General features: G+C 41.5%; 1 protein-coding gene across 4 annotated transcripts in view; it reads right to left on the bottom strand.

Annotated features, from left to right (window-relative positions):
• The window catches only part of usp24 (ubiquitin specific peptidase 24), a 47884-nt gene that overhangs the window by 15007 nt on the left and 7667 nt on the right, over positions 1–25210 (bottom strand). For 2 of the 4 annotated variants that reach the window (XM_024259168.2, XM_036211691.1), the window contains exons 2-44: positions 24814–24982; positions 24628–24695; positions 24396–24539; positions 24103–24225; positions 23934–23969; positions 23780–23845; positions 22204–22269; positions 20099–20173; positions 19836–19994; positions 19358–19472; positions 19184–19287; positions 18964–19071; positions 17007–17102; positions 16716–16877; positions 13176–13268; positions 11371–11478; positions 11153–11302; positions 10937–11068; positions 10320–10431; positions 10176–10252; positions 9954–10094; positions 9764–9817; positions 9554–9687; positions 9386–9452; positions 9188–9298; positions 9024–9122; positions 8733–8906; positions 8570–8655; positions 8219–8327; positions 6973–7128; positions 6781–6878; positions 6591–6686; positions 3439–3661; positions 3211–3373; positions 2979–3140; positions 2830–2900; positions 2598–2758; positions 2465–2526; positions 2163–2354; positions 1971–2085; positions 743–887; positions 534–653; positions 337–462 (exon numbers count right to left, since the gene is read on the bottom strand). In XM_024259168.2, the coding sequence (XP_024114936.1) occupies positions 337–462; positions 534–653; positions 743–887; positions 1971–2085; positions 2163–2354; positions 2465–2526; positions 2598–2758; positions 2830–2900; positions 2979–3140; positions 3211–3373; positions 3439–3661; positions 6591–6686; positions 6781–6878; positions 6973–7128; positions 8219–8327; positions 8570–8655; positions 8733–8906; positions 9024–9122; positions 9188–9298; positions 9386–9452; positions 9554–9687; positions 9764–9817; positions 9954–10094; positions 10176–10252; positions 10320–10431; positions 10937–11068; positions 11153–11302; positions 11371–11478; positions 13176–13268; positions 16716–16877; positions 17007–17102; positions 18964–19071; positions 19184–19287; positions 19358–19472; positions 19836–19994; positions 20099–20173; positions 22204–22269; positions 23780–23845; positions 23934–23969; positions 24103–24225; positions 24396–24539; positions 24628–24695; positions 24814–24982 (5028 nt within the window). The remainder of the gene's footprint in view (positions 1–336; positions 463–533; positions 654–742; positions 888–1970; positions 2086–2162; positions 2355–2464; positions 2527–2597; positions 2759–2829; positions 2901–2978; positions 3141–3210; positions 3374–3438; positions 3662–6590; positions 6687–6780; positions 6879–6972; positions 7129–8218; positions 8328–8569; positions 8656–8732; positions 8907–9023; positions 9123–9187; positions 9299–9385; positions 9453–9553; positions 9688–9763; positions 9818–9953; positions 10095–10175; positions 10253–10319; positions 10432–10936; positions 11069–11152; positions 11303–11370; positions 11479–13175; positions 13269–16715; positions 16878–17006; positions 17103–18963; positions 19072–19183; positions 19288–19357; positions 19473–19835; positions 19995–20098; positions 20174–22203; positions 22270–23779; positions 23846–23933; positions 23970–24102; positions 24226–24395; positions 24540–24627; positions 24696–24813; positions 24983–25210) is intronic. The other 2 variants (XM_024259169.2, XM_024259170.2) reach the window with 2 other exon arrangements.

Genomic DNA, 25210 nt, shown 5'->3' with positions numbered 1-25210 from the left:
TTTGTGGGCGGCGAAAGAGGGACGGGCCACACACTCAAAGCTGAGATTTATCTTTTCATCTACAAATAACTGGCGTTGTTTAAACTACGTTTAAAACGTCCCCCGGTGCGCTTGCTGTTTGGAACGTCGGGGGTCCGCAGCTCTCGGGACGCGGCGCCGGACGCAATTCCATTTAACATTGGCATCAAGCTAGCGGACTTTAGCTTTATGTGCTAAATCGATTTTTATTTTTATGAATTAATAATTGATCTGTTAAGCTTAAATCGATTCAAATCGATTAATCGATTTTATCAACTCGGCCCTAAAGGAAACGGCTGGAGGCTGTCTCTGGGATACCTTCCAGAAGTTCTCTGGCACATAGTACTGCAGCTTGCTCTCCATCAGATGACCAAACAAAGACTGGACTTGGTAGAAAACACTCTCCTCAGGCTGGTCTGTGTCATCCTCGATGGATAGAACAGCCTTTAGAGAAAACAAACAAATGTTGTAAATGAAGAATGAAAGGAAGAACTTCTGACAGAAAACCAGAGTACCTCAGGTAAGCCAGGCTGCATGTACAGCTGCTGGAACACGGCGTTCATGTAACACGTGGCCCCTCCATTCTTCAGTCCCACGAAGCCGGACACTGAGCGGCTCTCCACTGGGGGTAGGTACTAATGACACAGATGAGACTTTAAAATCCCTGTGGGACCGTGCATCTCATGAGTGTAGCTGGGTGGAGCGTGTCCAGCCGGTGTCTTACATCAAACTCCTTGCAGAGGGAAGGGTCAGACTGGTGGTGCATGGACAGCAGCTCCCTTGTGATGAGGCGCAGGTTGGACAGAGAGCTGTCAGCCAGCATCACCAGCACCTCATAGGCTGCCAGTCTGCTGCTTGCTGTGCTGCACCTGGGCGGGCGGACACACAGCTCTCACAATCCATTCTGCCCTTCCAAACCCATTCACCTCTTACCTTCCCTGGCATATTTTGATTCAATCAGTGTTGGAGGTGTTCAGGTTAACCCTTTAACACCTGAGGCGTCGGCAGTGATGCTTAAACTTAAAATCTCTAACATACTATAACTTTTCAACCGTTAATACGATCATTCCAGTAGATTCTGATGGGGAGAAGCGGCTCATCGTGTTATTTCGAGTGAGCTCGATTTGAGCGACTGGAGAGGTGTGAAAGTCTAGTAGTGACAGAACTAGAAAATGTCAAACTCACTATGTAGTGCACTTTACAGTGAGTAGGGGGGGGATTTGGACACAACCACCGTCCTGAAGCCACTCAGAGACAGTTCTCCCGGGAGTCACGGTTTTTCCGAGTCCGACAGGGCTCTCACACAGAGCAGCCGGACAGACTGGGGTCCGAAGTTCACAACGTAACAAAGCACACTCCCGGTCACAGACATGACAGCTATGAAATTGCTGCTCTGCTCAGAGAAACGGTTTGCTTGTGGAGAGCAGCTGATCTGTTCGCGCTTCAAAGACCACCATACCCTCTACGCATGACGTTAAGTCCAGCGCAGTAAAGACACACGATCCAAATGGACTGTTTACATGAACCACGATCAGATCAACAATCCCCTGTGTTGATCTGAAGGAAATTTGTGTCAGAACGAGCCTGATTGGGCCAGAGGATTCTGAATGTTGTGTTTACATGACACATTTTTATTCTGATCTGGTGTTTATTCCGATTACTTGTGTCAATGTAAACACAGCTAATGTCAGAGTCTCAAACCAAACCTTATTTAAAGCATATTTAAAGATCTACAGTGAGAACTGAGAGGCTGTTCGTGAGAGAGATTTTCCAGAAACAACAGTACTTTCAGCTGGGAGCTGCAGGAGATTATGAAAAACCCAAATCTACTGGAACATTTTTAAGGTTTGAATTCAGTAGACTTATTAAAAGACACTGAACTTGGGGTAACATTATTCCAAACAGACATGAGGCTGACAGATGTGTGTTGACAAAAGGTGAATCTTTCGTACTTTGGGTGGAAGTCGTAGTTGGGGGTGGGTGAAGGTGTTGGGTTGGAGCTGTTGATGATGATCCGTGACGCTCGAAACAGAAAGTCGTCCAGCAGCTGCTGGATCAGAGACGGGCCTGTGAAAGAGAACATCCCATCCTCAGCGCTCGTCCCTAAAACGCTGGTGTCTGTGCACGAGTGCGCACGTCCTCACCGAGATGCTCCTTCTCTTTGCCGCAGAGGGACAGCAGTGTCTTGATGAGCCGGAGGTGTCCTGCCAGCAGGATGTTATCAGCCTCGCTGGTTTCCATCTCTGAGCTCCAGCTGGGCTCAAAATTGTCGAGCCAGGAAATTTCATCCTCCAGCATAGTAGCTGCGCTCACTTTTAACACTTCCATCTCTGAGGCTGGAAAGATTACAATGGGGCAGAGCACAGATGTGTGGAGATGTGCTCCATTCTAACATCATTTTTACAGAGTGCACGTGTTATACACAGAAGCTGAAATTCGGACTTACTCGTAAGGTCATCTAAGAGCTGGCATCTGAGGTCAAAGTACTCTGTGCACTGTGACAGCAACCTGAGAGAGAAGGAAGAATCACTGAGAGGTCTGCAAAGGCTGCAGAGGGTTGTGATTGGCTCTGACTGTACCTCTGGTTAACACCTCTCATGACAGATGTAGGACTCCATAAGGGGAGCTGAGCAGTGAGGATGACCGACAGCAGGAACAGGTTAGGTTTTTGAACTTCTTGAAAGGCGGAAGTGTCCGACTGGCTCAGGGTGTACAGCTGATCACAAGCAACACGGCGAATCTGTCAAAGGAAAAGAGCAGTGAGCATGGGCAGAGAGACTGCATCTGAGTGGTCTGTCCGGCCTCAGCTACCTCTGCGCTGGGGGATCCCAGCAGGATGTCGATGATGAAGTCACTGACAGAAGGGAGGCTGTAGAAGGAAGCTGCAGAGACAAAGCAAGCACAAGGTTGAAGCCTCTGGTGTCATCAGAGTCTTTGTAACCAAAGGACTGCAGTCTTACTCAGCTGCTGGGAGCGGAGCTGCAAACAGGTAACCAGCAGCGACAGGGCCTCTCGGGCAATGATGGCATCCTTGGTGGAGACGCTCTGCTGTCTGACACATATCCCAGCATGCAGTGTTGTTGGGGTCGTCTCCCCTTCGCTGCTAGAGCTGCAGTTACTGCCTACAAGCACAACAACATCTGTTGAGATGAAATGACGGAACAACAAGCAGAAGAGTGTTTGAGCTCTTACCAGTGCTGCTGACTCTTGTACGGACTCCTTGGGGCAGAAGTGAGCTATGGGTCTCTCTGATTGTCTGTGGACTGCCAACCAGGTCCAATCGCCCCGCTGCAGCTGCCCAGGTCAGGCGCATGAAGCAGGCTACGGTGGAGGTGAAGTCACCCACTTCCATGGTCTAATGAACACATCAACTGTTAACTGAGCTTGTGAAAGTAGACAAGAAGAGGAGTGTTCTTGTACCTGGATTGCCACTCGGGCCGCAGGGATGATCTCCTCCACTCGGATGGACGAGCGCTCGGACAGAGACATCTGTCTGTACGAGGCCTTCTCTGGAGTTCCACACAGAGACAGCTGCCGGCCCGCCCGCCCTGCGTTACGGAACGGCCGAGAGGACAAAGCCTCGCCGTCCCGGACAATGTCATCATCCAGGGCTGTGGGCATGCTCTGACCCACCAACAAGAACCTGGGAGTCAGGACAGAAGAGTTCAGCCGGGCTGCCAAAGTTAGCAGTTCTGCAAAGTTTTGAAGCAGAAAAAAAAAGCTCAAATTCCTGACGTTACCAGAGAAAATGACTTTAAAAAGTAATTACTTTACTTCAGTTGCTGGATAAATCTGTAATTAAATGACTTTATTCATTAACTCATTACCTATTTGAAAATGTAATTCCCTACTCGTTACATTACTTTTTTCATAACCAAATTCTTAAAAGAAAAGCAGCTTAGTATAAACTAGATCCTCTTGTCTTTCATTTAACTATACTTCTAAAGCACCGATCATGTTCAAAGAGTGAACATGGATTAAGACATAACCTAGCTTCATCAGAATTCAAAAACAGCCTGCCCTACTTTTTTTTTTGATTGTTTTCTCATTATAACTTGTTTTAACGAGAAAACAAACTTTGTTTTCTCGTTAAAACAAGGTAATGGAGAACCTCTCTCTCTTTCCTGCATGAAGACGCTGAGACTTTACCTGATTTAAGTCTTTATTTTGAGGTTAACAACAAAAACAGTAGAAAAACAAAGCTCACTAAAAGTTGTTTTTTAGTCTATTTTTGTTTATTCGTGGATCTTTGCCCTTTAAATGTCTTCATTCCATCTCATTCATCAGCCCCCTCCATTGATTTCCCTAAAAACTCTGAACAAACAGGTTGATTGACAGACCTAAGGGCTGACGAGTGTTTCTGCATGGTGCGTTCACTGAGCTCCGCACATCAGCAGCAACAAAGCAGTTTATCAGAGAAAATGTCAAACACTAGAACTGATCCATATATGATAAATTGATTTAATTTGTCGACATTTTTTTTTGGGCGGGGGTCTTTTGTTTTGCTGCAGATTGCAAAAAATTGACAAAAGACTTGTAGCAGACTGAGTTGAACCGAGTGACTGCTTGGGTCCACTAATGTCCAGAGTTCAATGAAGGCATCATTCGCAGATTCTTGTCGGTCCTGAGTTCTGTCAACCAACCTGTTTGTTTGGAGGCTTTAGAGAAATAAAGGGAGAGTGGATGGTGTGTGAGACGGAATGAAGGCGTTTGAGGAACATAGATCCTCTAATAGATAAAAAAAAACAGACAACAGACTTTTGTGGAGCGTTTTCTTCTATCGTTTTTGATGTCAACCACAAAATAAAGAGACTTAAAGACTCAAGTTGAGTCCCAGTGGCTCCATGCAGGAAAGAGAGAGGGGTAAGCTTCATTCTTTGTTCTCCATTATCTAATTATAACAAGAACTTTGTGAATGCTAAATAAAGTGTGCCTTATTTTTAAGTGGTTAAAATGTCTTTTCTTCAGTCAGAAAGGCTAAAACCGACAGCAAAGGAGCTTTTTTCAGCTTCCGTAGAGACACTGCGTTAGGAAAATACAGCGTCTTGATTGGATAGAACCTAGAGCAGGGGTCTGCAACCTTCAACACTCAAAGAACCATTTGGCTTGATTTCGTACTGACCACAAAACCTGTAGGAGCCATAAAGTCTTTTTTCTCCGTTCAGAAAAATAAAACATAATTTGCATTGTTACTATTACGATAAGTATAAAACAACTGTCAGGGTCTTTTTTCTTCTTTTTTTTGCATCAAACAGAGGGATTTTTTTTCAAGATATTGAGAGTTTATACATTCACAAGATTTCTTTTCAAAATAAAAGAGGTGATCATTTCAGTGCAGCAAACGTCTGATGTCAGTAGTGATTAAAAAAAACTACCATACACAATTTATTATCATTCTTGGAGCACCCAAGAAATGTGTAAATCTAACAAACTAATATTAAATCAGAGATATTTAAGAGAACATTACCTTATTTTTGGAGCATTTGGCACACTTAAAATCCTTGAATTTTGTTCAAATTCAGTAGAAATTAAGCTCTATAATCCAGTGCACCTTGTACACAGTGTTAATAAATCTGTAAAAATGTTTGACTTTGGTATACTACGAAGCAGAACTGCTTGATGGATTGTTGGAGCATTGTGGGTGCTGTGGTCAGTAGCTTGTGGAGTGACATGTGCTTCCACCATTAGTGAATTAGTTGAATAAAGTTTGAGTTATCAGACTTTTTTTTTCTTTTGCTTTATGCACCATGTTATCCAAAAAATATATTGCTTTTTTTAATGTAAAACATTTTATTTTTCCTTAACCATGAGAGCCACAAAGGAGAGATCAAAGAGACACGTGTATCTACGGAGCCTCGGGTTGCAGAGCCCTTATTTAGACCAATCAGCATGAAGCCCCTTGTCTGTGATTTGGTGGCACAAACATTACGTTAAACTCTGAGATTTGAACAATAAAAAATAAATAAATAAATAAAAAATACAGAGAGAAACACATCAGAAAACATTTGTGCTGCAAACACAAGAATGTATTTTGCATGCAAAGAAAGATTTTGAAAGCACACCTTTAATATTCTCATTAGCATTTCTGGAAGTTTTGTTTTTAAAACTAAATATATTTTTTTGCAATTTAGGAAATTTTGATCTCAAATTTCTGTTCTCAATGTGGTGGCACAAAAACCACTTCAGACAGAGACAGCTACACTTTCCTGACACCAAGTAGACATGAGGTAACATGACATTTGAGAAGGTATCTAGAGAATGAAGAATCAAACGGCCCGTTTCTGTTTATGCATCAAAGCTCTGTTTCCTGTGTTTCCTTAATATTACAGTGAGAGTGATCAGCAGCTTCCTGCTCAGCAGGAAGCCGGGTGACAGGCGCCGTGTCAACACGCTCGCCTGCCTTCAACTCTGCAGAGCACAGCCTGCAGTCTTCACTAACGGTTGTCATAAATACAACACGACCGGTTCAGAGCATATTGCCGGATATTTGTGGTATAACATGTAGGAAGTCTAAAAATACTGAACTCAACTGAAGAAGCTTCAAGCTCAAATGTAAGAATGGTTTTCTTCACCTCGCTAACTGAAGACATATGGAGTAGACCCCTTGTCTGGTCTCATAGTCCACTTCTGATGGGATGGAATCTCGTTGCATAACATTCACCACCAGACTGTAAAAACACAGTCGTCAAGGAAAAATGAAAAAAGGAAAATTCTCTAATGGAATACAGCGAGCTGTGAACAGTGATGCTTTTCTGCTGGTACCTGAGACCTCCTGCTTTGAGGAAGTTATCGCAGAAGGACTTGCTGCTGGTTTTGGCCATCTCATCATCAGAAGTGGGCATGAGCTTTGAACTCAACACCTGACAGAGAAATGAATCAAGGAAAAGATGCATAAAGCCAAAAATCTGCTTCAAAGTTCGAACAGTGCTGGTTAAAAAGAACGAGGGCTCGTACCTCCAGGTTATACAGAACTCTGAAAGTCGACATGCCAGGAGCAGAAGATCTAAAAAGAGACTCCAGGATAGATGCAGCGCTTGGCTGGTGCTGCTGCTTGGAGGTCATGGATGGTGAGCGAGAGCCGGATCCTTGGCCCAGAGTGAAGAGTGTCTTCTGCAACAAAGGAAGAAAAAACAGTAGCAAGTCTCTAAAAAGAAGACTACGAAGTTTCTTCTAGAAGAGCTGCATAACTGATATCTTAAAGTCCCCCATGACATTTTTTTTAATCTAAAAAAAATAAGTTCCCAATAGTGTTTTAATTATGATGATGAAGTTTTTAACCAAAATCCCACAACCTAAATGTCTTAAAAAGCCATTTTTCATGTTGATCTGAAGCCTCTGTTTCCAAAATCTCCTCTGAGGGGGCGTGGCTTTTAGTAGCTCCGCCCCTGATCCCCCCGTCTGATTATGATAGCTCTGTGTCTCTCTAGCATAAATCTTCACCGCTGCTCCATAAAAACATCCATCAATCTGGGTAATGTCCAGCCGTATGGTTCTGATCCGGATGTCAGCTGGACGAGGAAGTGAAGATCTTCATGGACAGAACTTCCTCCAAAATCCTGATTCTTTCTCCTTCCAGTTCACCAAAGACTCTTTTAGCTAATTCTCCAATGTTTATTGACTGTGATCAATACATTCAATCATTGGTTTCTCAGAGTTCTTGATAAAATAATCAAAGCTAACATCAAAATGCTCTTTCATTGATTTACAATCCTTTCCAACTGCGGTCAAATGAGCCGCCGTTCACATTTCCGTGGTCACATCAAGAAGCTCCGTGGAGTCTGGTGGAGATTTTCCAGCGTTCTCAGTCCTGCTACCGTAAGTATTGGATGAAACTCACACCAAAAATCCAGTGATGCTGATTTGACCACAGAAATGTGAACGGCGGCTCATTTGACTGCAGTCAATGTGAAGATACCATCTTCTCTTCTCCAGAACCTGAACTAGACACTAGGAACAGATGAGGGTTTAGTGCATGTGCAGCAGAGCTGTTGATGGAAAGAAGATCATTCATTCAAACAGAATCTGTCCAAGACAGTTTGATTGATTTAAAGGAGAAATACTCGGAAATGTAAAAACTAAATGATTTCTTATTACATGTGTTCTCTTTCAGAAGGAAAATGACACACAGACATGATAAAAACTCTAAACACAGGATTTTAATTGGAGGGGAACTTTAAAGTCTGAGGAATCTTTTGGGCACCTGGTGGCTCCAGACGCTGGATTCCTTGGGAACAAAGTTGTCGAGGGCATCTTGCACTTCAGGGTCAGTTGGAATTAGAAGCAACAACTTCCTCACCCGAAGAGTGATCCTGTTTAAAAAAATCCAACATGAATGAAAGGAAAGAAAGCTCCAGACTGCCTTCACTGTCTCTGCATCCAAGATCAATTTTCTTTTATTATTTAAATGTTTCTAAGTTCACCAAAGTAAGGATTCACATTTATGAAACAATGGATGGGGATTGTTGCTTTACACATAAGGAACCACAGCAGGACTGCAAATAAAGACAAAAAAGAGTGAATCTAACAGTACTAGGTAAAGGTACAATCTCACCTCGGTTCATCCAGGTTGGCCAGTTGATAAAGCATTTCAAAGACATTACAAACCAGAGCCATCACCACACCAGGCAGCGACTTCTCCTACAAACACAAACCAGGATGAGACTGCAGAAGCTCTAGAGCTGACACCATTTCTGCCGCCACATATGCAACCACACCTGCTCCAAGGCGTAGGCCGAGTTAAAGACAGCAGAGCTGGAACTGCTGGAGGCAGAGGCTGAGGACTCTGAGCTCCCAGATGGAGTTCCAGTGCCTGAGCTCTTCACCGTCAGACTCTGCTCGTCACTGAAGCCCAGCTGGGACAGGAGCTTCTGGTCCCGATTCATGGTCAACTGACACACAGCAGAGAGGCAGAGAATGAACCACAGAGAGAGGAAGGACATGAATTCATCAGCCATAAACACCAAAGTGTGCTTGCATGAGAGAGTAACACAGCACTTGAGACTCACCACACTGTCATTGGCAAAGATCTGGACATTGTCAACAGGGCAACTCAAGTGCTCTGAGATCTTCCAGCGGATATTTCCTACCGTCTCGTTACTGTGGGTCTGAAAACAGATGAAACAGTGAGAAGGGAGCCAACAACATGTTTAATACCAACTGTTAAGAATACCTCTAAGGTGAAGGTGTCTTTGGTTGACTCATAAGTGATGTGAAGAACAACAGGGTGTCCATTAAAGGAGGCACCGTGAGGTAGAATAGTGCGAGGAACCGAGTACATATCCTGTGGAAAAAAGGGTCAACTTTCCTCTGTGGTGTAGAAAATGACACAGATCATTTCCCCAACATGTCATCAGAATTGCTCCCCTACCTCTATGGTGATGACGTAGCGTTCAGCCAATAGCAGCAGTCTTTCTATTATCACCAGTTTAGTGGATCTACAGATCAACCAACAGAAGCGTCTCACCAACACTTGAAAAATGGATTTGGCTAAAACGCTTATATGTTGTGAGGTAAACGTCTGAAACTATGCTCTTACCCAAACCCCCCTCTGTACCTGGAAGGTGACTGTACAGATGTGGCCACAGTCGGCATGGCAGTGGCTGTCAGCATCTTGGTTGCCTTAGTAACAGCATGCGTTAAAGTAGGCCCACCGAGTGCCGAACTTGCTGCCTGAGAAAGAGAAACGAAGCGTGAAGCAGGGCGGCGATCACTGTCAGACAATCACGGACAGTGAGTGGCAGATTACCTCCAGTCGCTTGTAACAATCAGCAATGAACTTCTTGTGCAAAGAGACAGAATCCTGCGAAACAATAACAATGTTCTTTAATCTTATTTTATGTTCAAAAATGAAAAACAATTTTAGTTCTTGTTGGTGTGTTTCTCTACACATGTGTAACAGTCACAAGATCACAGGACAGTAATGGGAACGTGCAGACCTTCTTCATTTTAGGGTTGAGGTTGGTATAGCTGTATGTGATGATAAGTTGGATTGCTTCATTGGCTATCTCTTCATCAGGAGTTTCCATGGCAATGCGCCACAGAAAATCCATGCCTGCCAGGTCAAGGCGCTCCACACACTGTAATCAGAGCATAGAAGCACAACTCAGCGGTCATGTGACTCAAGGAAAGAGCAAAACAAGCAGGAATCAAAGACTCACCAACTGAGTTCCCTGACGTTTCAGGCGATGGTCACATAGATTGACATTCTCAAAAAAAGTCTTGAACAGATTAAATCCTGTGAAACAAACATAAGCATGTAACTTTTACCAGAATCTGCCATTTAAAGAACCAAAATGACTCACCATTCATGGTGATTTCATAGGGCTCCAGTTTTAAGATCTTCTCCTTGAAGAGCTGTTGCTGTACATCACTCTCCAGATCATGTTGTCCTTTGGTAAACCACTCAAAACACATCTGTAAACATACATGGATGCTTTTGGTTTAAATCTGATCGCTTTAGCATTATATAAATCTAAGACGATTTAGAAAGAGTTGGATGTTGAGATGATTTTCAACAGCAAACCTCAAAAAAGAACATAAGACAGAATTCTTCTAGCACTTAGCTTTTCCCGTGACATTTAGTTTCAGAGCATTTGCAGCCCACCAACTACAAAGAGATATTTAGCATTACCTGCAATAATACTAGTGTGAATACTGTAAGCTGAATTTGGTCGTTAACGATGCAAATGCTGATAGCTGAAGATGCTGAAATTGATGGCTAAAACACTGAAGCTGATAGCTGAATTCGCTGAAGCTGATAGCTGAAAACGTTAAAACTGTTCCGGGTGCCGTTGAAAAGTTACAGTATGTTTAAGATTTTGTGTTTAAGTGTCACCGGTGACGCCTCAGGTGTTAAAAGGTTAATGCTTGAAATAACCTCAATCCATCAATGAACCAACCACATGAAATATTCTCGTACCTCCCGATCCAGCTCACACACATCTGCCCCGGAAACCAGGCACTCCCAGAGCTCTTTGGCTCTGTTCCAGACCAGGTACAGGCTGGCCTCTTGAAGGAAAAACGCCAGGAAGCGGAGGTGGCTGTCCAGATACTGAACCAACGTGAGAGAGAGAAGTCATTGAAGGACACGGATTAACAATGACAAAGACTGCATTACGTGTGTAGACAGACAAACCTCTTGGTAGGTGTACCTCCCGTCCACCAGAGTTGAGCTGGAGAGACCATTATTACCAGAGGCGGTTACAGCCAGTCTGTGGCAGCACACCAGCGATCCGGTGATCAGCTTGACGATTTCAAAATTCTTTTTCAAGTCCTGGATGATGCTCTGCGGAGAGGAGAGCATGGAGGATTACCCCAGAGAAAGTTTTTCAGCAGCATCATATAGAGTCATACCTTGTCTTGTTTTTGATAGGTCTGCTTGATAAAAGAACGGGTGATCTCGTGCAGCTGTCGGAGAGCAGGAACAACCCAGACGGCCTGAGGACTGCTCTGCTGAGAAGCCTGTTCAATCACAAGGAAAACCCTTACCAAAGCTCAGAGGAGACTCCAAAGCAACACCAAAAATGACACTCTTTTACTTCATCAGACCACATTCCTCCCAGACTCATCGCTTTTGAAAAATCAAAACTTCATGACATGGAAGGAAGAAGAAAATCAGAGTCACAGATATAAAACGCTGACTTTGAGGCTTAAAGGGGCCATACCATGATTTTCTAAAGCCTTTCAGAATAAACTATATCCATACAAATGATCATAATTACCTTTGGAACACTTAAAAACATTTTTCTTATTAAATATGAGTTATTTTTGTGAACTATTTTTATACCCGCAAGTAAATTGACTTGATCTCTGAGGCTCCACCTTTCACTCCCTGAGGGTTCCAGCCACTTCATGATGTCCTCCAAGAGCCGGTGTGTCACCCATGAAAAATGAGGGAATATTTTTTATTATATATTATTTCTTTAATATTGATGTAGGCCCACATACGGCGCAGCTCGGGCGTTTATCCCCAAAATTGGTCACAGACAGAATGGTGATGTCTAACGGGTTAATTTTGCAGTGAAATTTGGTTAAAAAAATGCAGACATTAGATGAACATTTCAGGATTTATTGAAAGGAGGCCATGTAATCTCCATAACAAAAATCCTCTTTGCTTTCATGCGGATCCATTTAACTTTCTGCCGTTGCTCAATAATCCACGTTTAAACCAGTTCTCTCAATTTGTCGCTCATTCTCTCCACCAGAACATAGTCTGCTCCCTTTCTCCACCAGAACATAGTCTGCTCCCTTTCTCCACCAGGACACGGTCTGCTCCCTATCTCCACCAGGACATGGTCTGCTCCCTTTCTCCTGCTGCCTTCCCAATATCCCCGTCTGCTTGCACCATTCTCCGATACATTTACGATCCATCTCAACACGTTGTTCAGATTCCTCATCAGCCTATAAGCTCCTGTGCCACCACACCAAGTTTGAACACTAAAAAATTAGTGTTTCTTGGCCATCTGCACAAATTCACAACACAGACAGCTGGCGTCTGCTGTGTGTGTGTGGGGGGGGGTTGGGGTCACAAAGCTAGATGATCGCTGCTAGCTCTGCGGAGAAGATGTTGGTGTTATCCTGGGGGCGGAGCAGACTCTTCCTGAAAGGGGTGGTCTCACTCTGTGACATCAGCACGTGAGGACCCGCTGGTTTTCGTGGGTATGGGAGGGGCTGGTACTGAGAGTGCTGGTTTTTAGAGGATTACTCAGAAATACGTGAACAGATCAAAATTTGGGGGTTCTTTATAGTGAGAGTTGTACAGTATACCACACTTAAAAGCTCAAAACGTTGGTTCTTCATGGTATGGCCACTTTTAGTCTATTATTTATCCATGCTCCTGATTGCAAGAGTTTGTTTTCACACGTGCAGCAAAGCCAACCGTCATGTCCCACATACAGCTCAGACCGCTTCCACCCAGACCAACATTGACCCCGTCCACCATGTAATCATTAGTAAGAACCAAAGCCATCAGGGGATTCAAGAGGAAGATCGACACACACCTGGTTAAATCATTTTGTTTTGAAACCGTGTTAAATGATCAACCCTTTAGCAGCAAAACGCCTCTGTGGTCAAAACCTCCTTCATGATTGAACATCATTTGGGAAGCAGCCAGATTAAAGACATAGTGGGAAATAAATCTGATGGGATTATTTTCTTACTTTAGCCAAAGAGTTAGATTTCTTCTTGCCCCAAGTGCCAATATGAAATGAGCTCTGAGTGTCGCTGCCTTTACTGTCCTCCTGAGTGTAATTCTAAAGACATACATTTCATTTGAAGTGTGAAATCTGAACAGCACTGTGCACACACCATCAACAAGTGACACAAGCAACACAGTTTGTTCAGCAGATACAGTCACTCAGGCTCTCTCACTGTTTCATCACAGCAACAAAACATGGGAAGTCAAGTCATGCTGGGGGCCAGCACCATGCACACAGGAACACACAGACATGCACACACATACACACACCTTTACCTGAATGACTGACATTCAAACGTCAGGTCATGGTAAAGACGGACGTCTTAAAATGTTTTGACTTTAGGGACATTTCAGTTTTCAGTGATTAATACTTGTTCTAAAAATCTCAGTCAACAATCTCCCATTTGAAGATGTACCATTCCAATGAACTGATGCAGTTCTTAACATGACTATAAGGTTTATGAGGGTAATGCTGTTTTATGCTGTCAAAAATGCTAAGAATTTGACCACTGTATTAGGCCAACTGTAATACTGTGATTCTCCAATGAGTGTTTCCTCTAAATATGTGAAGCAGAGTCACATTTTAATAAGATGAAAGAAAAATTTTGATGGAAAAAAAACATCCAAAAGCCACTGAATACATTTGACAGGAGCATCTCTCTCCTTTTCATTTATGACTGATCCAGTGCTCATCACAAGAGCCCCCTCTGCAGGGAGGTTTTTCAGAAATCCATTTCAGCTGTATTTCCTCTGAAGCAGTAGCTCTTCTCTGACATTTCACTTGTAATTTCATGTCTTAGCTTCCTATTGCCACCTAGAGTGCAGATGTAGCAGCTGTTGGTGTGTGCACAACTCATTAATCCTGAAGCTAAGTTCACACCGCCCTCAGCAGCGCTCATTCAAGCGAACACTTTCAAACAGAAACATGCGTAAATGGGAGTCTCTGGCTATTGTGTTCAAATCTCTGCTGTTCAGACGTCGCCAAGACTGTTTCTGGGTGTGATATACAAATCGCGGCTGATTTCTGATGGATCAGGGACACTACACACTTGGCAGCAAGTCTCTTCCAGTGCATGTGTCAGTGTTGCGTAGTGACAGTCCAGCGTGAACGCCATATGCTGAAGGTGAATGAGGGTCACAGGCCCAGAGTGAACATTACTCTATAGACAAAGGATAGGACACAAAGCCTTGTGATGAAGAAGCTGAACGTTAAAGACACGACATCATCACAATATAAAACATTTCTGATATAAGTTTCAGAGTGAAGCTCCCAGAAATCTGCCACAACTCTGAAACAAGATGTTTTCAATGAATAACACTATTCAGGTTACAACAGTAACAGTACAGGTTTGTAACACAATCATAAGATGTGGCATTGTTCAATTCGATGGTAATATTTAGGGAACTTTCCAGCCTCAATTAAATTCTCAGTCATTTGAATTTGAGGATCTACTGTTACTGAGTCCCTATCCAAAACTTTTGTAAAACATAAACAAAAACAAAGAAAAACAGTAATAATACCTGTATTTACAGCAGAAATCCAGTCTGGTCATTATTTTTATTTTATTCACCTCCTTTTAACATTTAGTACATCTGTAAAGTAGCTTCAACAATCAGGTAAAAACGGAAACTATTACCGGTACCTAGATAAACCTGGTACCTATTAACTAGAAAAATAGGTGATAAATAGTCATGTGGGAAAGTTGGTGACTGTAGTGTTAGTATCTTCAGAGCTAATGAACACTTCAGATCAGCTTTGATTCATTAAAAATGAAAAACCGTCTTTCAAAATCGTTGCTGTAGCAGGAAAATGCTGAGTTTTCATGACTGGCTCATATCAGTGTAACCATTTATTAGTTTGAGTTGATTTTGAAAGGTTCTGGATTTATTTGTATTTGTTAAATTACTGTCTCCCTTCACTCTGCAGCCGTCAGTCTGCCGTCCGGCTCTAAGCAGCAGCAGAGTGCTGTTCTCATTGCAAAGAAACTAAAATCCAACCTTTTTTCTTTTGAAATGTCTTTGTGGGTCGTTATTTGCGTTAAAACATAAAGGAAGAGATACTTGCTGTCAGCTTTTAACGTTTAATAAAAGAGTGTGTGAACCTTACACAACTGTTTTTGTGCATGTCCTGCTCGAACTGCTGCTGTTTTCCACTGCGCTTTACGGAAGTAAAATCCATTCATGATATACAGTAGTCTACTAGGGGATTATTTAATATAACAATTTTGAATAATAAAGTGCTGATCAAAATAATAAAAATATGCAATCACTGACCGGGAGACCATATTCAATTGTGATCCAGTCAGAAAGTACGTGATCGGATCAGGACATTCCTAGTAATATTACCAGTTCATGTGTGTGTGCACACATCAATGACAGTCAATCTCCTCACTACTGTCTCATGTGTCTCACCTTCTTTTTTTTCTTTCCATATGTATTTATTAGAAAAAAAAAGGAACAGAACCGTTGGCCCATGTACACAGAAATTATAAAACGAAATAAAATTGATCTGCAAGGTGTCGTGTTCAAACTATACAGCAAGAAGAAAGACAATATCAGCGTTAATCATCACTCGGAATCAAAATGCAAGTGCTCTCTTAATAATTGTGGCAATGTTTAGTCCGGTGTAAGCTAGAAAGGGTTCCCATATCTCTATAAAAACATCCTCCTTGTGGTGCAGTCGACAGGTTAGAAAGTCCAGGGAGATGTGGCTGAAGATGACTTTGTGCCACTGCAACTTAGAGGGAATGTCCTCAGAGATCCAGTTCAGAAGGAGACACTTTCTGGCACAAAAAGTCAACATCCTGTAAAGGTGTCTGTGATGTTTACCATGAATAATGGGATCGACTAAGCCGAGTAACAAAAACAAAGGATTATCATTTAAGACATCAGAAAAAATCAAATTCATTTCCCGACCGATAGTGTTCCAGAAAAGCTGAACCTTCGAACAGGACCAGACACAGTGTGTTAGAGTACCGATCTCAGTTTTACATTTTAAGCATAGTGGAGAAGTAGCAGGTTTAAATTTTTGGCGCTGATAGGGAGAAATATGAGCCCTGTGGAGGATCATCAGCTGAGTCGCTTTGACTCTGTTACAGATACTCAGTGTTTGTGCATTTCTCCAAACATGTTCCCAGTCATCACTATCAATACTAATACCCAGTTCCTTCTCCCACACGTCCTTCAAATGTGAAGTCTCTTCATTATGTTCTTTGAGGAGATTGTAAAACTTACTGAGAGAGATTGCTGATTTAGTCAGAAAAAGCTGTCTTTCAGTGTTCGAAACGTCCTGGGATACTGGATGAGTAACATCTTTCCTAATAAAGTCCCTCACCTGTAAGTACTGGTAAAAATCTAATCTGGAAACATTGAATCTTTCAATTAGTTGGGTAAATGACATCAAAGAGGATCCCTCCAGCAAATCTAGCACTTTAGTCAATCCCTTAGATGCCCAAACATGAAATCTTCTATCCATCATTCCCGGCAAGAAATCGTGTCTCACCTTCTTAATGTCCTCAATACATTTAATGATGTAGCTGCGTTTCACAGTCTCTTTGACAGCGTAGGCGTCACTCAGGATTCCCAGGTGTTCCTCCAGGGCCTGCTGCACCAGGCTGGTGGGCAGGGTGTGGAGGTGAGCCAGCTCCCACAGCACCTCCAGCACCTGATCCACACAAAACCACACAACCAAAAGACTGCCTCTCCATAAATGCACATTAGTGAAGCCACAATCGTGATTGTGGTGAATATTTTGAGACCTTGTGAAGCACTTTACACATATGTACCAACATACCTTTCCTGTGGTGGCTTCAGAGCGAGCTTCCCGGCCTATTCTCCCGATCAGACTGAGCAGTTTCTGCCTGACGCGGTCACTCTCAACCTCCCAGCTCTAAACATGTTAGACATGGTTAGAAATGTCATGAGTTTATGTGTAAATATTGTGCATATTCTACTCAAAAATGTAAAACTGGGAGTAGCAACCTTAAGCGGCTATAACTATAACTGGACAGGGGTGGGATTGTAGAAGGTTTCTTCTGCCCACCCCCTGCCAAGCTGAGACAGAACTAAGTTATTTATGCAAACAGAAAGTCTAACTTCACTTTCCATCATGTAAACTAATCTCCGTTATTGTCAGATTACAACGAAAACGCTATTTTGAATTTAACGTCTGCATATTGTTATCTTTATCTTTGTCAGGAAATGAATGTATTTCTTTTCCTGTTGTTTCTTTTTGAAATCAATTAATCTATCTCTCTCTCCTCGTCCTATCACTCTCTCCGTGGCTCTACAATCTCTCTATCTTGCACACAAGCTCGGTGGTCTAACTCAAAGGGTCCCCAAACTTTTTCTTGTGAGGGCCACATAATTGTTTTCATCTCTGACGTGGGGTCAGGGTCAGTTTGTAGGCTAACAGAAAAAGTGCAACAATCACAAGATGTGTCTAACGTAAACAATTATAGTTTTCTAGAAGCCACAGATAGCGAAATTTTAAACAATTATTTCTGTAATCTTTACTGAAAAAATAATACTAAAAGATTTTAAAAATAAAACCAATAAATAGGTCTTTCAGAGTTGAAGGTTAGCAACTTTCAGCTCTGAAAGAACCATTCGGGTTGATTTCTAACTGACTTCAACCCAGGAGCCACAAACTCGTCCATCATCTTTTAAAAAATAATAAACTGATTAGTATTTTTGCTATTGTTACTACTACGATAAATATAAATGTACTGTTGTTCATTTTGCATGCATAAAACAAACATTAAAAGAAAATAGCCTTTTTTTAACTTTGAACAGAAGTTTCTTTCAAAATAAAAGACACCCTGTCACATATGATCCTTTAAATGTAGCAAAAGTAGCAGTAGCAAGTGTAATGTCAACAGCGATTAAATAAAAATAGTTAATTTTAGGGATGGGTATGGATTATAATTTTCAGAAACAATTCGAGTCACAAAAACCCTGAATCGAATCGATTCAGGGTTTTTTTTGTTCTTTTGATTCTACAATTCAATTCAAATTTGAGTTTACACATTTAGACACATTTGTTAAGAAATACATTAATAATCTACTACATGTTATGAATATATTTGTATTAATCTGATCCAGTTCACATACTGTAAATGTATCAGTGAAATAATGAGATTGTTAATATCATCCAGTGTTACATGGATTCTCTAAAGGAGAAGTTCTAACTAAAATGTTCAGATCATTAACATTGGAAACATTGTTCTGCTTCTCCTGGAGGACGTTTCAGTTTGACCACTAGGTGGCGATCACGCTATAGCATTACAGCTTATTCCAGAAGAAGAAGACAGTATGAACAAAAAAACGATGTTTTAGACCACAAATGGTTACTTTAAAAATATTTCCTTAAAAGTGTGAAGAAGATTCACGTTGGTGAGTTTATAAAGATGTTCATTTACTCAGTAATGTATGTTCAGGTCGACTGGGAGTTAGTATTAGCCGCCCTATGAAAAATTAGCATTAGCATAGAGCTAGCGGACTTTACTTTATGTCCTAAATTAATTTATATCTTTTATGAATCAATTATTGATCTGTTAAGCTTAAATTGATTCAAATCGATTGATTTTATTTACCCAGCCCTAGCTAATTTTACTGTTGTTGGTGCATGTAGCTGACTGAGCAAAAGACTCAGTAGAAAATGGGATTCAGCGATCCAGCGTCTCCTTGCTTGACACTCAGCATTATGGTTTTTTAACTTTCAAAACAGGTGTTTCACAGGTGATACTGACCTTCTGTATGAGGATGAAGAGATGGGTGAGCTGATCAAAGCTGAATTTAGCAGCTGCTGCAGCAATGATTGTATGAATGTTCTCTATCACCGTAGATGACTGGCCTGCCTGAAAAACACCAAAAAGCTCATAGGTTTTCCTTGGATACACATGTTCAGTCATTAGACATTACTGCCTGTCAGGTCTGGACAAAAACACTGAAGATGGTTTTGTTTCTAACCTGTATTTTCCAGATCTTGGAGAGCTCATCCAGTGACAGTTTACTGCCCAGAAGCTCAATGATCCCCTTAATCCTCTCACAGTACTGAGCTTGATCAATATTACCTAGAACAGGAAGCATTTAAGCAACACCTGCACCCAGAAAAAGTGTCCTGGCATCTCTGACTCTTCTCACCTTCCAAGGCTATTGACAGAACCGAGTTCTCCACCAACCAGTCCAGCAGTTTGTCCGTGTCAATGGCGTTTTTCACACTTTTGGACACTGTGCTCTCCTCGATCAACTTGGTCACCTGCATTACAAAAACAGACAAGTGACGAGATAAAGGACAAAATGCTGAATCATCAGATTTAAATTCACTCATCACCTCAGTTTGAAGAAACAGTAACTTATTTTTAAATTTCACACAAATCAATTTTGTTTGGTCGTCTGCTAAAGAAACATAAAGTAACATAACTAGTCATTTCAACTGAATGAATGTGGAAATGGAATCTCAATCATTGTGAATTCTTACAATAATAAGGCAGTTTTTGGCTTCCAAAAAATTCCTTTAAAGGGATACAAAGTTCCAATTTCCATAGATCTTTTCAAACCTGACCCTAGAGAGGACGTTCCACACATTTCAGGGAACACTTCAGACCCCACAGGAACTGACCTCTTTGAGGGAGTTCATTTTGGTGGAGAAGTGGGGGGTTTTGAGCATCCGCAACAAAGTGTCCAGCCGCAGGTCATCCACCACAGTCACCAGCTCCCTCTGGAACCTCATACACAGCAGCTTGATGGCTGACAGCAGCTCTGGGATGCTCACTAGACGCTAGGGGTAAAAAACATTAGAAACAATGAGAACTTCACTAAAGGAGTCCCAACTCTTCTCCTGCAATTTCATGCAACACAGCAATGAAAAGGTCTGAACAACACCTTATCTTTGAGGTCCTTTTCCTCCAGGTTCTGCACATACGTGATCATCTTGTGAATGACTGGATCAAGCATGGGCTAGAAAAAGAAAAAAATATGTAGGTAAACCTAAATAAAACTGCTGAAGCAGCAAAATGCACAAACTGATCATTTAAACACTGTAACAAGTGTGAATGAGGACAGAACATTGACAGTCTATTACAAGTGGACACGCCAACCCCTCCCCCTGGCATTCCAAACAGGAAGTACCTGCTGAGTCCCATTAAGCCAAAATCCCATGGACTTCAATAGAGAAATGGACGGCTGTCACTCAGTCCTTCTGCTCGTCAGAATAAACATTTTTCCTCTGATACTTTTTTTTTAACATATCTTTTCTTTATTGAAAGTTATTGTAGTTATGAACTGACCAATCAGGTGCCTCAATAAAAGCACGTGACCCCACATGGAATGTTTGAGTAATGAAATTACAATTACTAGACTACAGAAACCCTCATTACTTTGTTGCTCACATTTTGGTGCAGTGAAATTATAGGAGACTAAACAAATGTGTGTAAACAGTTGGCTCTGACATTGTCTCTTGGTTATATTGGTTATATTTCCATAATTGTGGTTACAAAATAAAACTTTAGACCAGAAAAAGTCATATAGAAAAAGTTTTGAAACTGCACTATTTTGAAGACTAAAACTGTGAAATTTAGGACTTCTTATTATCTTTTTAAGGCCTCATTTCCATATTTCCGAATTCAAAGCTTTTAAGACTTTTTAAGACCCCATGGGAACGCTGAAATCACCGCTTACTAATGTCATCGGGTTCCAACATAGCAAAGTTCATACAGCGGAAACATGGCGACTGAACTGTTAGAACCAGAGGCCAGGTCTTTACTATGGATGATGTCACAGGAAGCTTTGTCCATCTCTTTATTTGTCAACGGGACAGAGTCTCCAGAAAATTAGCAGCAACAAATGATTGGATGAAAAGAGTGACTACGCTAAAATCAGGGGGAAGTCCATATTTAACAAGGTTTATGCATAATGAATCCTTTTAACATGTCTAATATAAGCTGTTTTCCACATGCTCTGACATTATGCTTAATAAAGCTGTGGATTGTAACTTAGGTGGTAATTCGATTCACAAATCGAACCACGATTCTTACTTTTTAATATAATGTTTGTTGCCATGTATATGTTTTTTATTGAATGTATGAAAAATAAAATCATATGTAATAAATCACCATCATACTTTTACTTAGTACAAGATCAGAATCAACAAAACTGATAAAAACACAAAGATTTAGACAGAAAGAAATGGTGTTTGTCAACAGAAACTTTTTTTCTGTCAACCTTCTGGTTAAGTTCAGCAGTAACATAGAAAAGATTCAAAAAGTCATTGTTGTTTGGATCATTTAACTACAAACCCTGAAAATGTTTTCCAGTGTTTCCATCCTCAACATTCTGCATCCCTTTACATTCTAAGCATTACATTTTGGTGCAAATCAGTTGATTATATCCACACTTCAGCCGTCCAGAGCTGCAGATCAGCTCGAAGCTGCGATTCTCCGCTTCAGAATCTGCTGGAATAATATATGTTGATGGGAGTGAAAGCTCCAGTGCTGTGGCTAATTCGTGTTTTTGGAACTTATTTCAGTGAGAAGAACTTCAGTCTCACTTTTTAAACAGAAAAAAAAAAGAACTCTGCAGTTTTACAGCAAAAAGAAGCTTCACAAACACTTTATCTTTAAGATTTGTTTACTTCTGGTGACAGTAGTGCTGCACATTCAGCTTTGTTTTACTTTATAAATGTAAACTCCAACATTATTCTGCATTTCAGAGCAATAAAAACATCATTCCCGAATAAGATTTTGACATTGCGAATATTCGTACTGGAATTTTCAGGAGCAGATCGTAAGTATCCGAGTACTCGGATACTTGTTACAGCCATAATGATTAACCCACTCCACCTTCCACATCATCCTTTAATAAAAGGGTTTTGTAAAATCCAGAAAAAGACAAAATGCTGCTCTTTCAGACGCTACAAAGACCTGAACTATTTTGTTTTATGACTTGACATTAGTTGTCAGGACTAATATAAAAGGGTCAGGCTTGCTCACCTGGACAAGGCTCGAGTTCAAGTATTCAGCACAAACTCCAAGAGGCTGGACCAGAGCCGACACAAACTGTGTGGAAAGCAAGAGAAATATTAGTACATGGTACAGCCGAAGTTAAATAATCAACAGCAGTTCTAAAAACAGAGATTTTTATGAAATCCACCAACGCTGCCGAGCATCATGCTCATCATCATCTCTCGTACATTTTTGGCATGGTTTTCTGGTTAAGCGTGTTTTGATGAGAGGCTTTTTTATATGCTTTTGTGTTCTAAGGGGCCATAATAGGCAGTTGAATATATTTATTTTTCAGTAAAAACTTGTTCCAACTGATTCCAACAGTCATCCACTCAGTAACGGAAGTGGCCTCCTGCTCAGTGCAGATAAACGGACCAACTCTCTACACATGATCCGTCCTCCTTTCACTTGGATTCTCTGAGCTCTGCTTGGAGCCTGTTAAATACATGATAGCTAACAAACAAGTCTTCGAGAGTCTTTGCCTTGCTAACATGCACATAACATTTACAGGCACGTCAGTGATTGTTGAACATGCACTGCTCAGGTTTTCTGAAGGCAGCATCAGCACAAGCAAGACTCAGAACCACAAAGCATGTTGGCCATCATAGATGTGTGTGTGTGTGGGACGGGGGCATTACAGAGAGGAAGGCAATAAGAGACATTTGCCCCAGTAGCTAATAAAAACTGAGATACACAATAAGCTTGTGCTTTTGGGGTCTGTCTTTGCTTACGGCACGACAATTGTTCTGTAATAAAGTCTTGATGACCTCACAAAGACTGCAGCTTTTGATTTGATTCTTTTTTTAATCAAGGTGGATTAGTTGATCTGATGTAGTGCTGCCACAAACGATTATTTTAATAGTCAACTAATCACCGATTATTTTTTCAGATTAGTTGACTAATCAGGCCATGCGCAAACTTGATGTAAAGCACAAATCTTAACCATCATTAGCTTTAAACTAACTACAAATTAGATATATAGCATTAGCTGTGATAATGCTAATGCTGATGGCTGAAGATCCTGAAATTAATAGCTGAAATCACTGAAGCTGATAGCTAAAAATGCTGAAGCTGATAGGCAGCTAAAATATTAGTTAAAAGCGAAATTATCCTAAAAAAACTGAAAAAAGCCTAAGTTAGCCAAAACAGCTAGTGTGTAGCTGAAATATTAGCTTAACTCTAAAATAGCCTAAAAACCTTAATGAATGCTAATATAGTCCATAAAGTTAGCATAATGCCATTATAACTTTCAACATTACTACACTCTGACTCCATATAATATAAAGTAATGACCAATTGACTATTAAATTAGTCGTCGACTATTTTAAGAGTTGATTAATCAAAACATGTTGCAACAAAATAAAAAGAATAACTATGTCTCGGTGATGCAGAGCAGCTGTGACGCTCCAGCAGACTTCAACACTGACTCCACTGAACTGGTGTCTGAATTAGTGGAGCACCCGTACAGATGGATAAGAGAAGTTTTAGAGCAAACAACCTCTGTCACTTTGTCAGCCCTGAAAGTCAAATCTGATGAAACAGGATGAATGGCAGAGGTTCTTACGGCAATCTCCACCTCCTCCGAGTTGAGCTTAGTCTGGATGGCAGTGAATCCTCCTAATTCTCCAAACTTCCCCCCAAAAACAGGAAAATAACACTTAGGATTTCAAATAAGACTTTGGCACATATGCAGAAAAAGCAAACTAGTGATTACTCACTCTGTTAACCAAGTCAACCAACCAACCATGAGGCTCCTGAAACAACAAATCAATCAGGTCTTCAGCTGATTTACTCATGAACGACACTAGAACTGTGGGGACTTGCAGGTTTTTGACAGCTAATGTGCATCGGTCACACAGGAAAAAAAAACTATTTGTGTTGAATTACCTTCTGATAGGTGTTAGGAGAGACCGCAAACATGTTGGCTTCATCTCCAAAAACCTCCGCCCAGTTTCTCTGGCACGCCTTCATGCGGTTCTTGAAATGGTATTCATTATCAGGGTTCAAGGCCTTCAACACAATTCAAAGAAAAGAGTTAATCACTCGCATGGTGAGGCACACTTTGACTTTAAATCAGCTGGCTATAAATCAACATGTTAAGGATCTATGTCACTGTGGTTTCATGAAAGTTCTTTTGACCACATTTAAAAGCTTTTGTGAAAAAGAGTGAGAGAACCTACCATAGTCAGAACTCCCATCAGGTTTACAGGTACAGGATCCTGCTTCACCCTCTCAGCTACCAGCTCCACCAGCAGCATGAGCATGTTGTAGATTCCCTCATGAATCTCTGTGCCCCACTTGTGCACAGCGCTGCTGGTCAGCAGCTGAAGTCCACCAGCAACAATAAAAAGTGTCAAATAAAAAAACACACAAGTGAATCCAAAAATCATCCACTGCTTTACCATAACTCACCTTTTTAAAGGCCTCTGGCATACACCGATCTATAAACCGCTTGCAGTTTTCATCAGCATCTGCAAGACCTGACAGAGCAAGATGGAGAATCCACGTCTTTTAAACACAAACGTCCAAAACATCACACTGAACATCCCACCCCCATGGAAACACCACTGTGAAGTTAGCCAAGAAACTTCTGCTTACCGTGTCGTGCCAGGCAGGTGGAGGCAATCAGACACTTGCCCAGGGACTCCTCCCTTTTGTAAGGTATAGACCAGTGGTCAGTGAAGACGCGACTCTCCAGCTCGTACAGGTTGGTGGTGGGGAACTCTATACTGCCCCCAGAGCAGTTCCCATTCTCATCGTTGCTTCTCTGTGAAGCAGAAGAGACAGATGAACTCCCTAATGAAACAAAAACACGTTACACAAATGGTCCCAGTCTTTTCCAAAGTGAGCCCAAAACAAAAGACCTCTGTAATGATGGAGTCAAACGTCCCTCTGAGAACTCCCTTCTGAAAGAGTGTCCTCTCTGCCATCTCTGCATCTTTAAAGTGTTAGTAATGGCCTGGGACAAAGCTAAAATGCGTATCCAGATATATTC

The sequence above is a fragment of the Oryzias melastigma genome, linkage group LG4 (assembly GCF_002922805.2).
Source record: "Oryzias melastigma strain HK-1 linkage group LG4, ASM292280v2, whole genome shotgun sequence".
NCBI lineage: Eukaryota > Metazoa > Chordata > Actinopteri > Beloniformes > Adrianichthyidae > Oryzias > Oryzias melastigma.
This window is presented reverse-complemented; position numbering and strand designations above follow the sequence as displayed.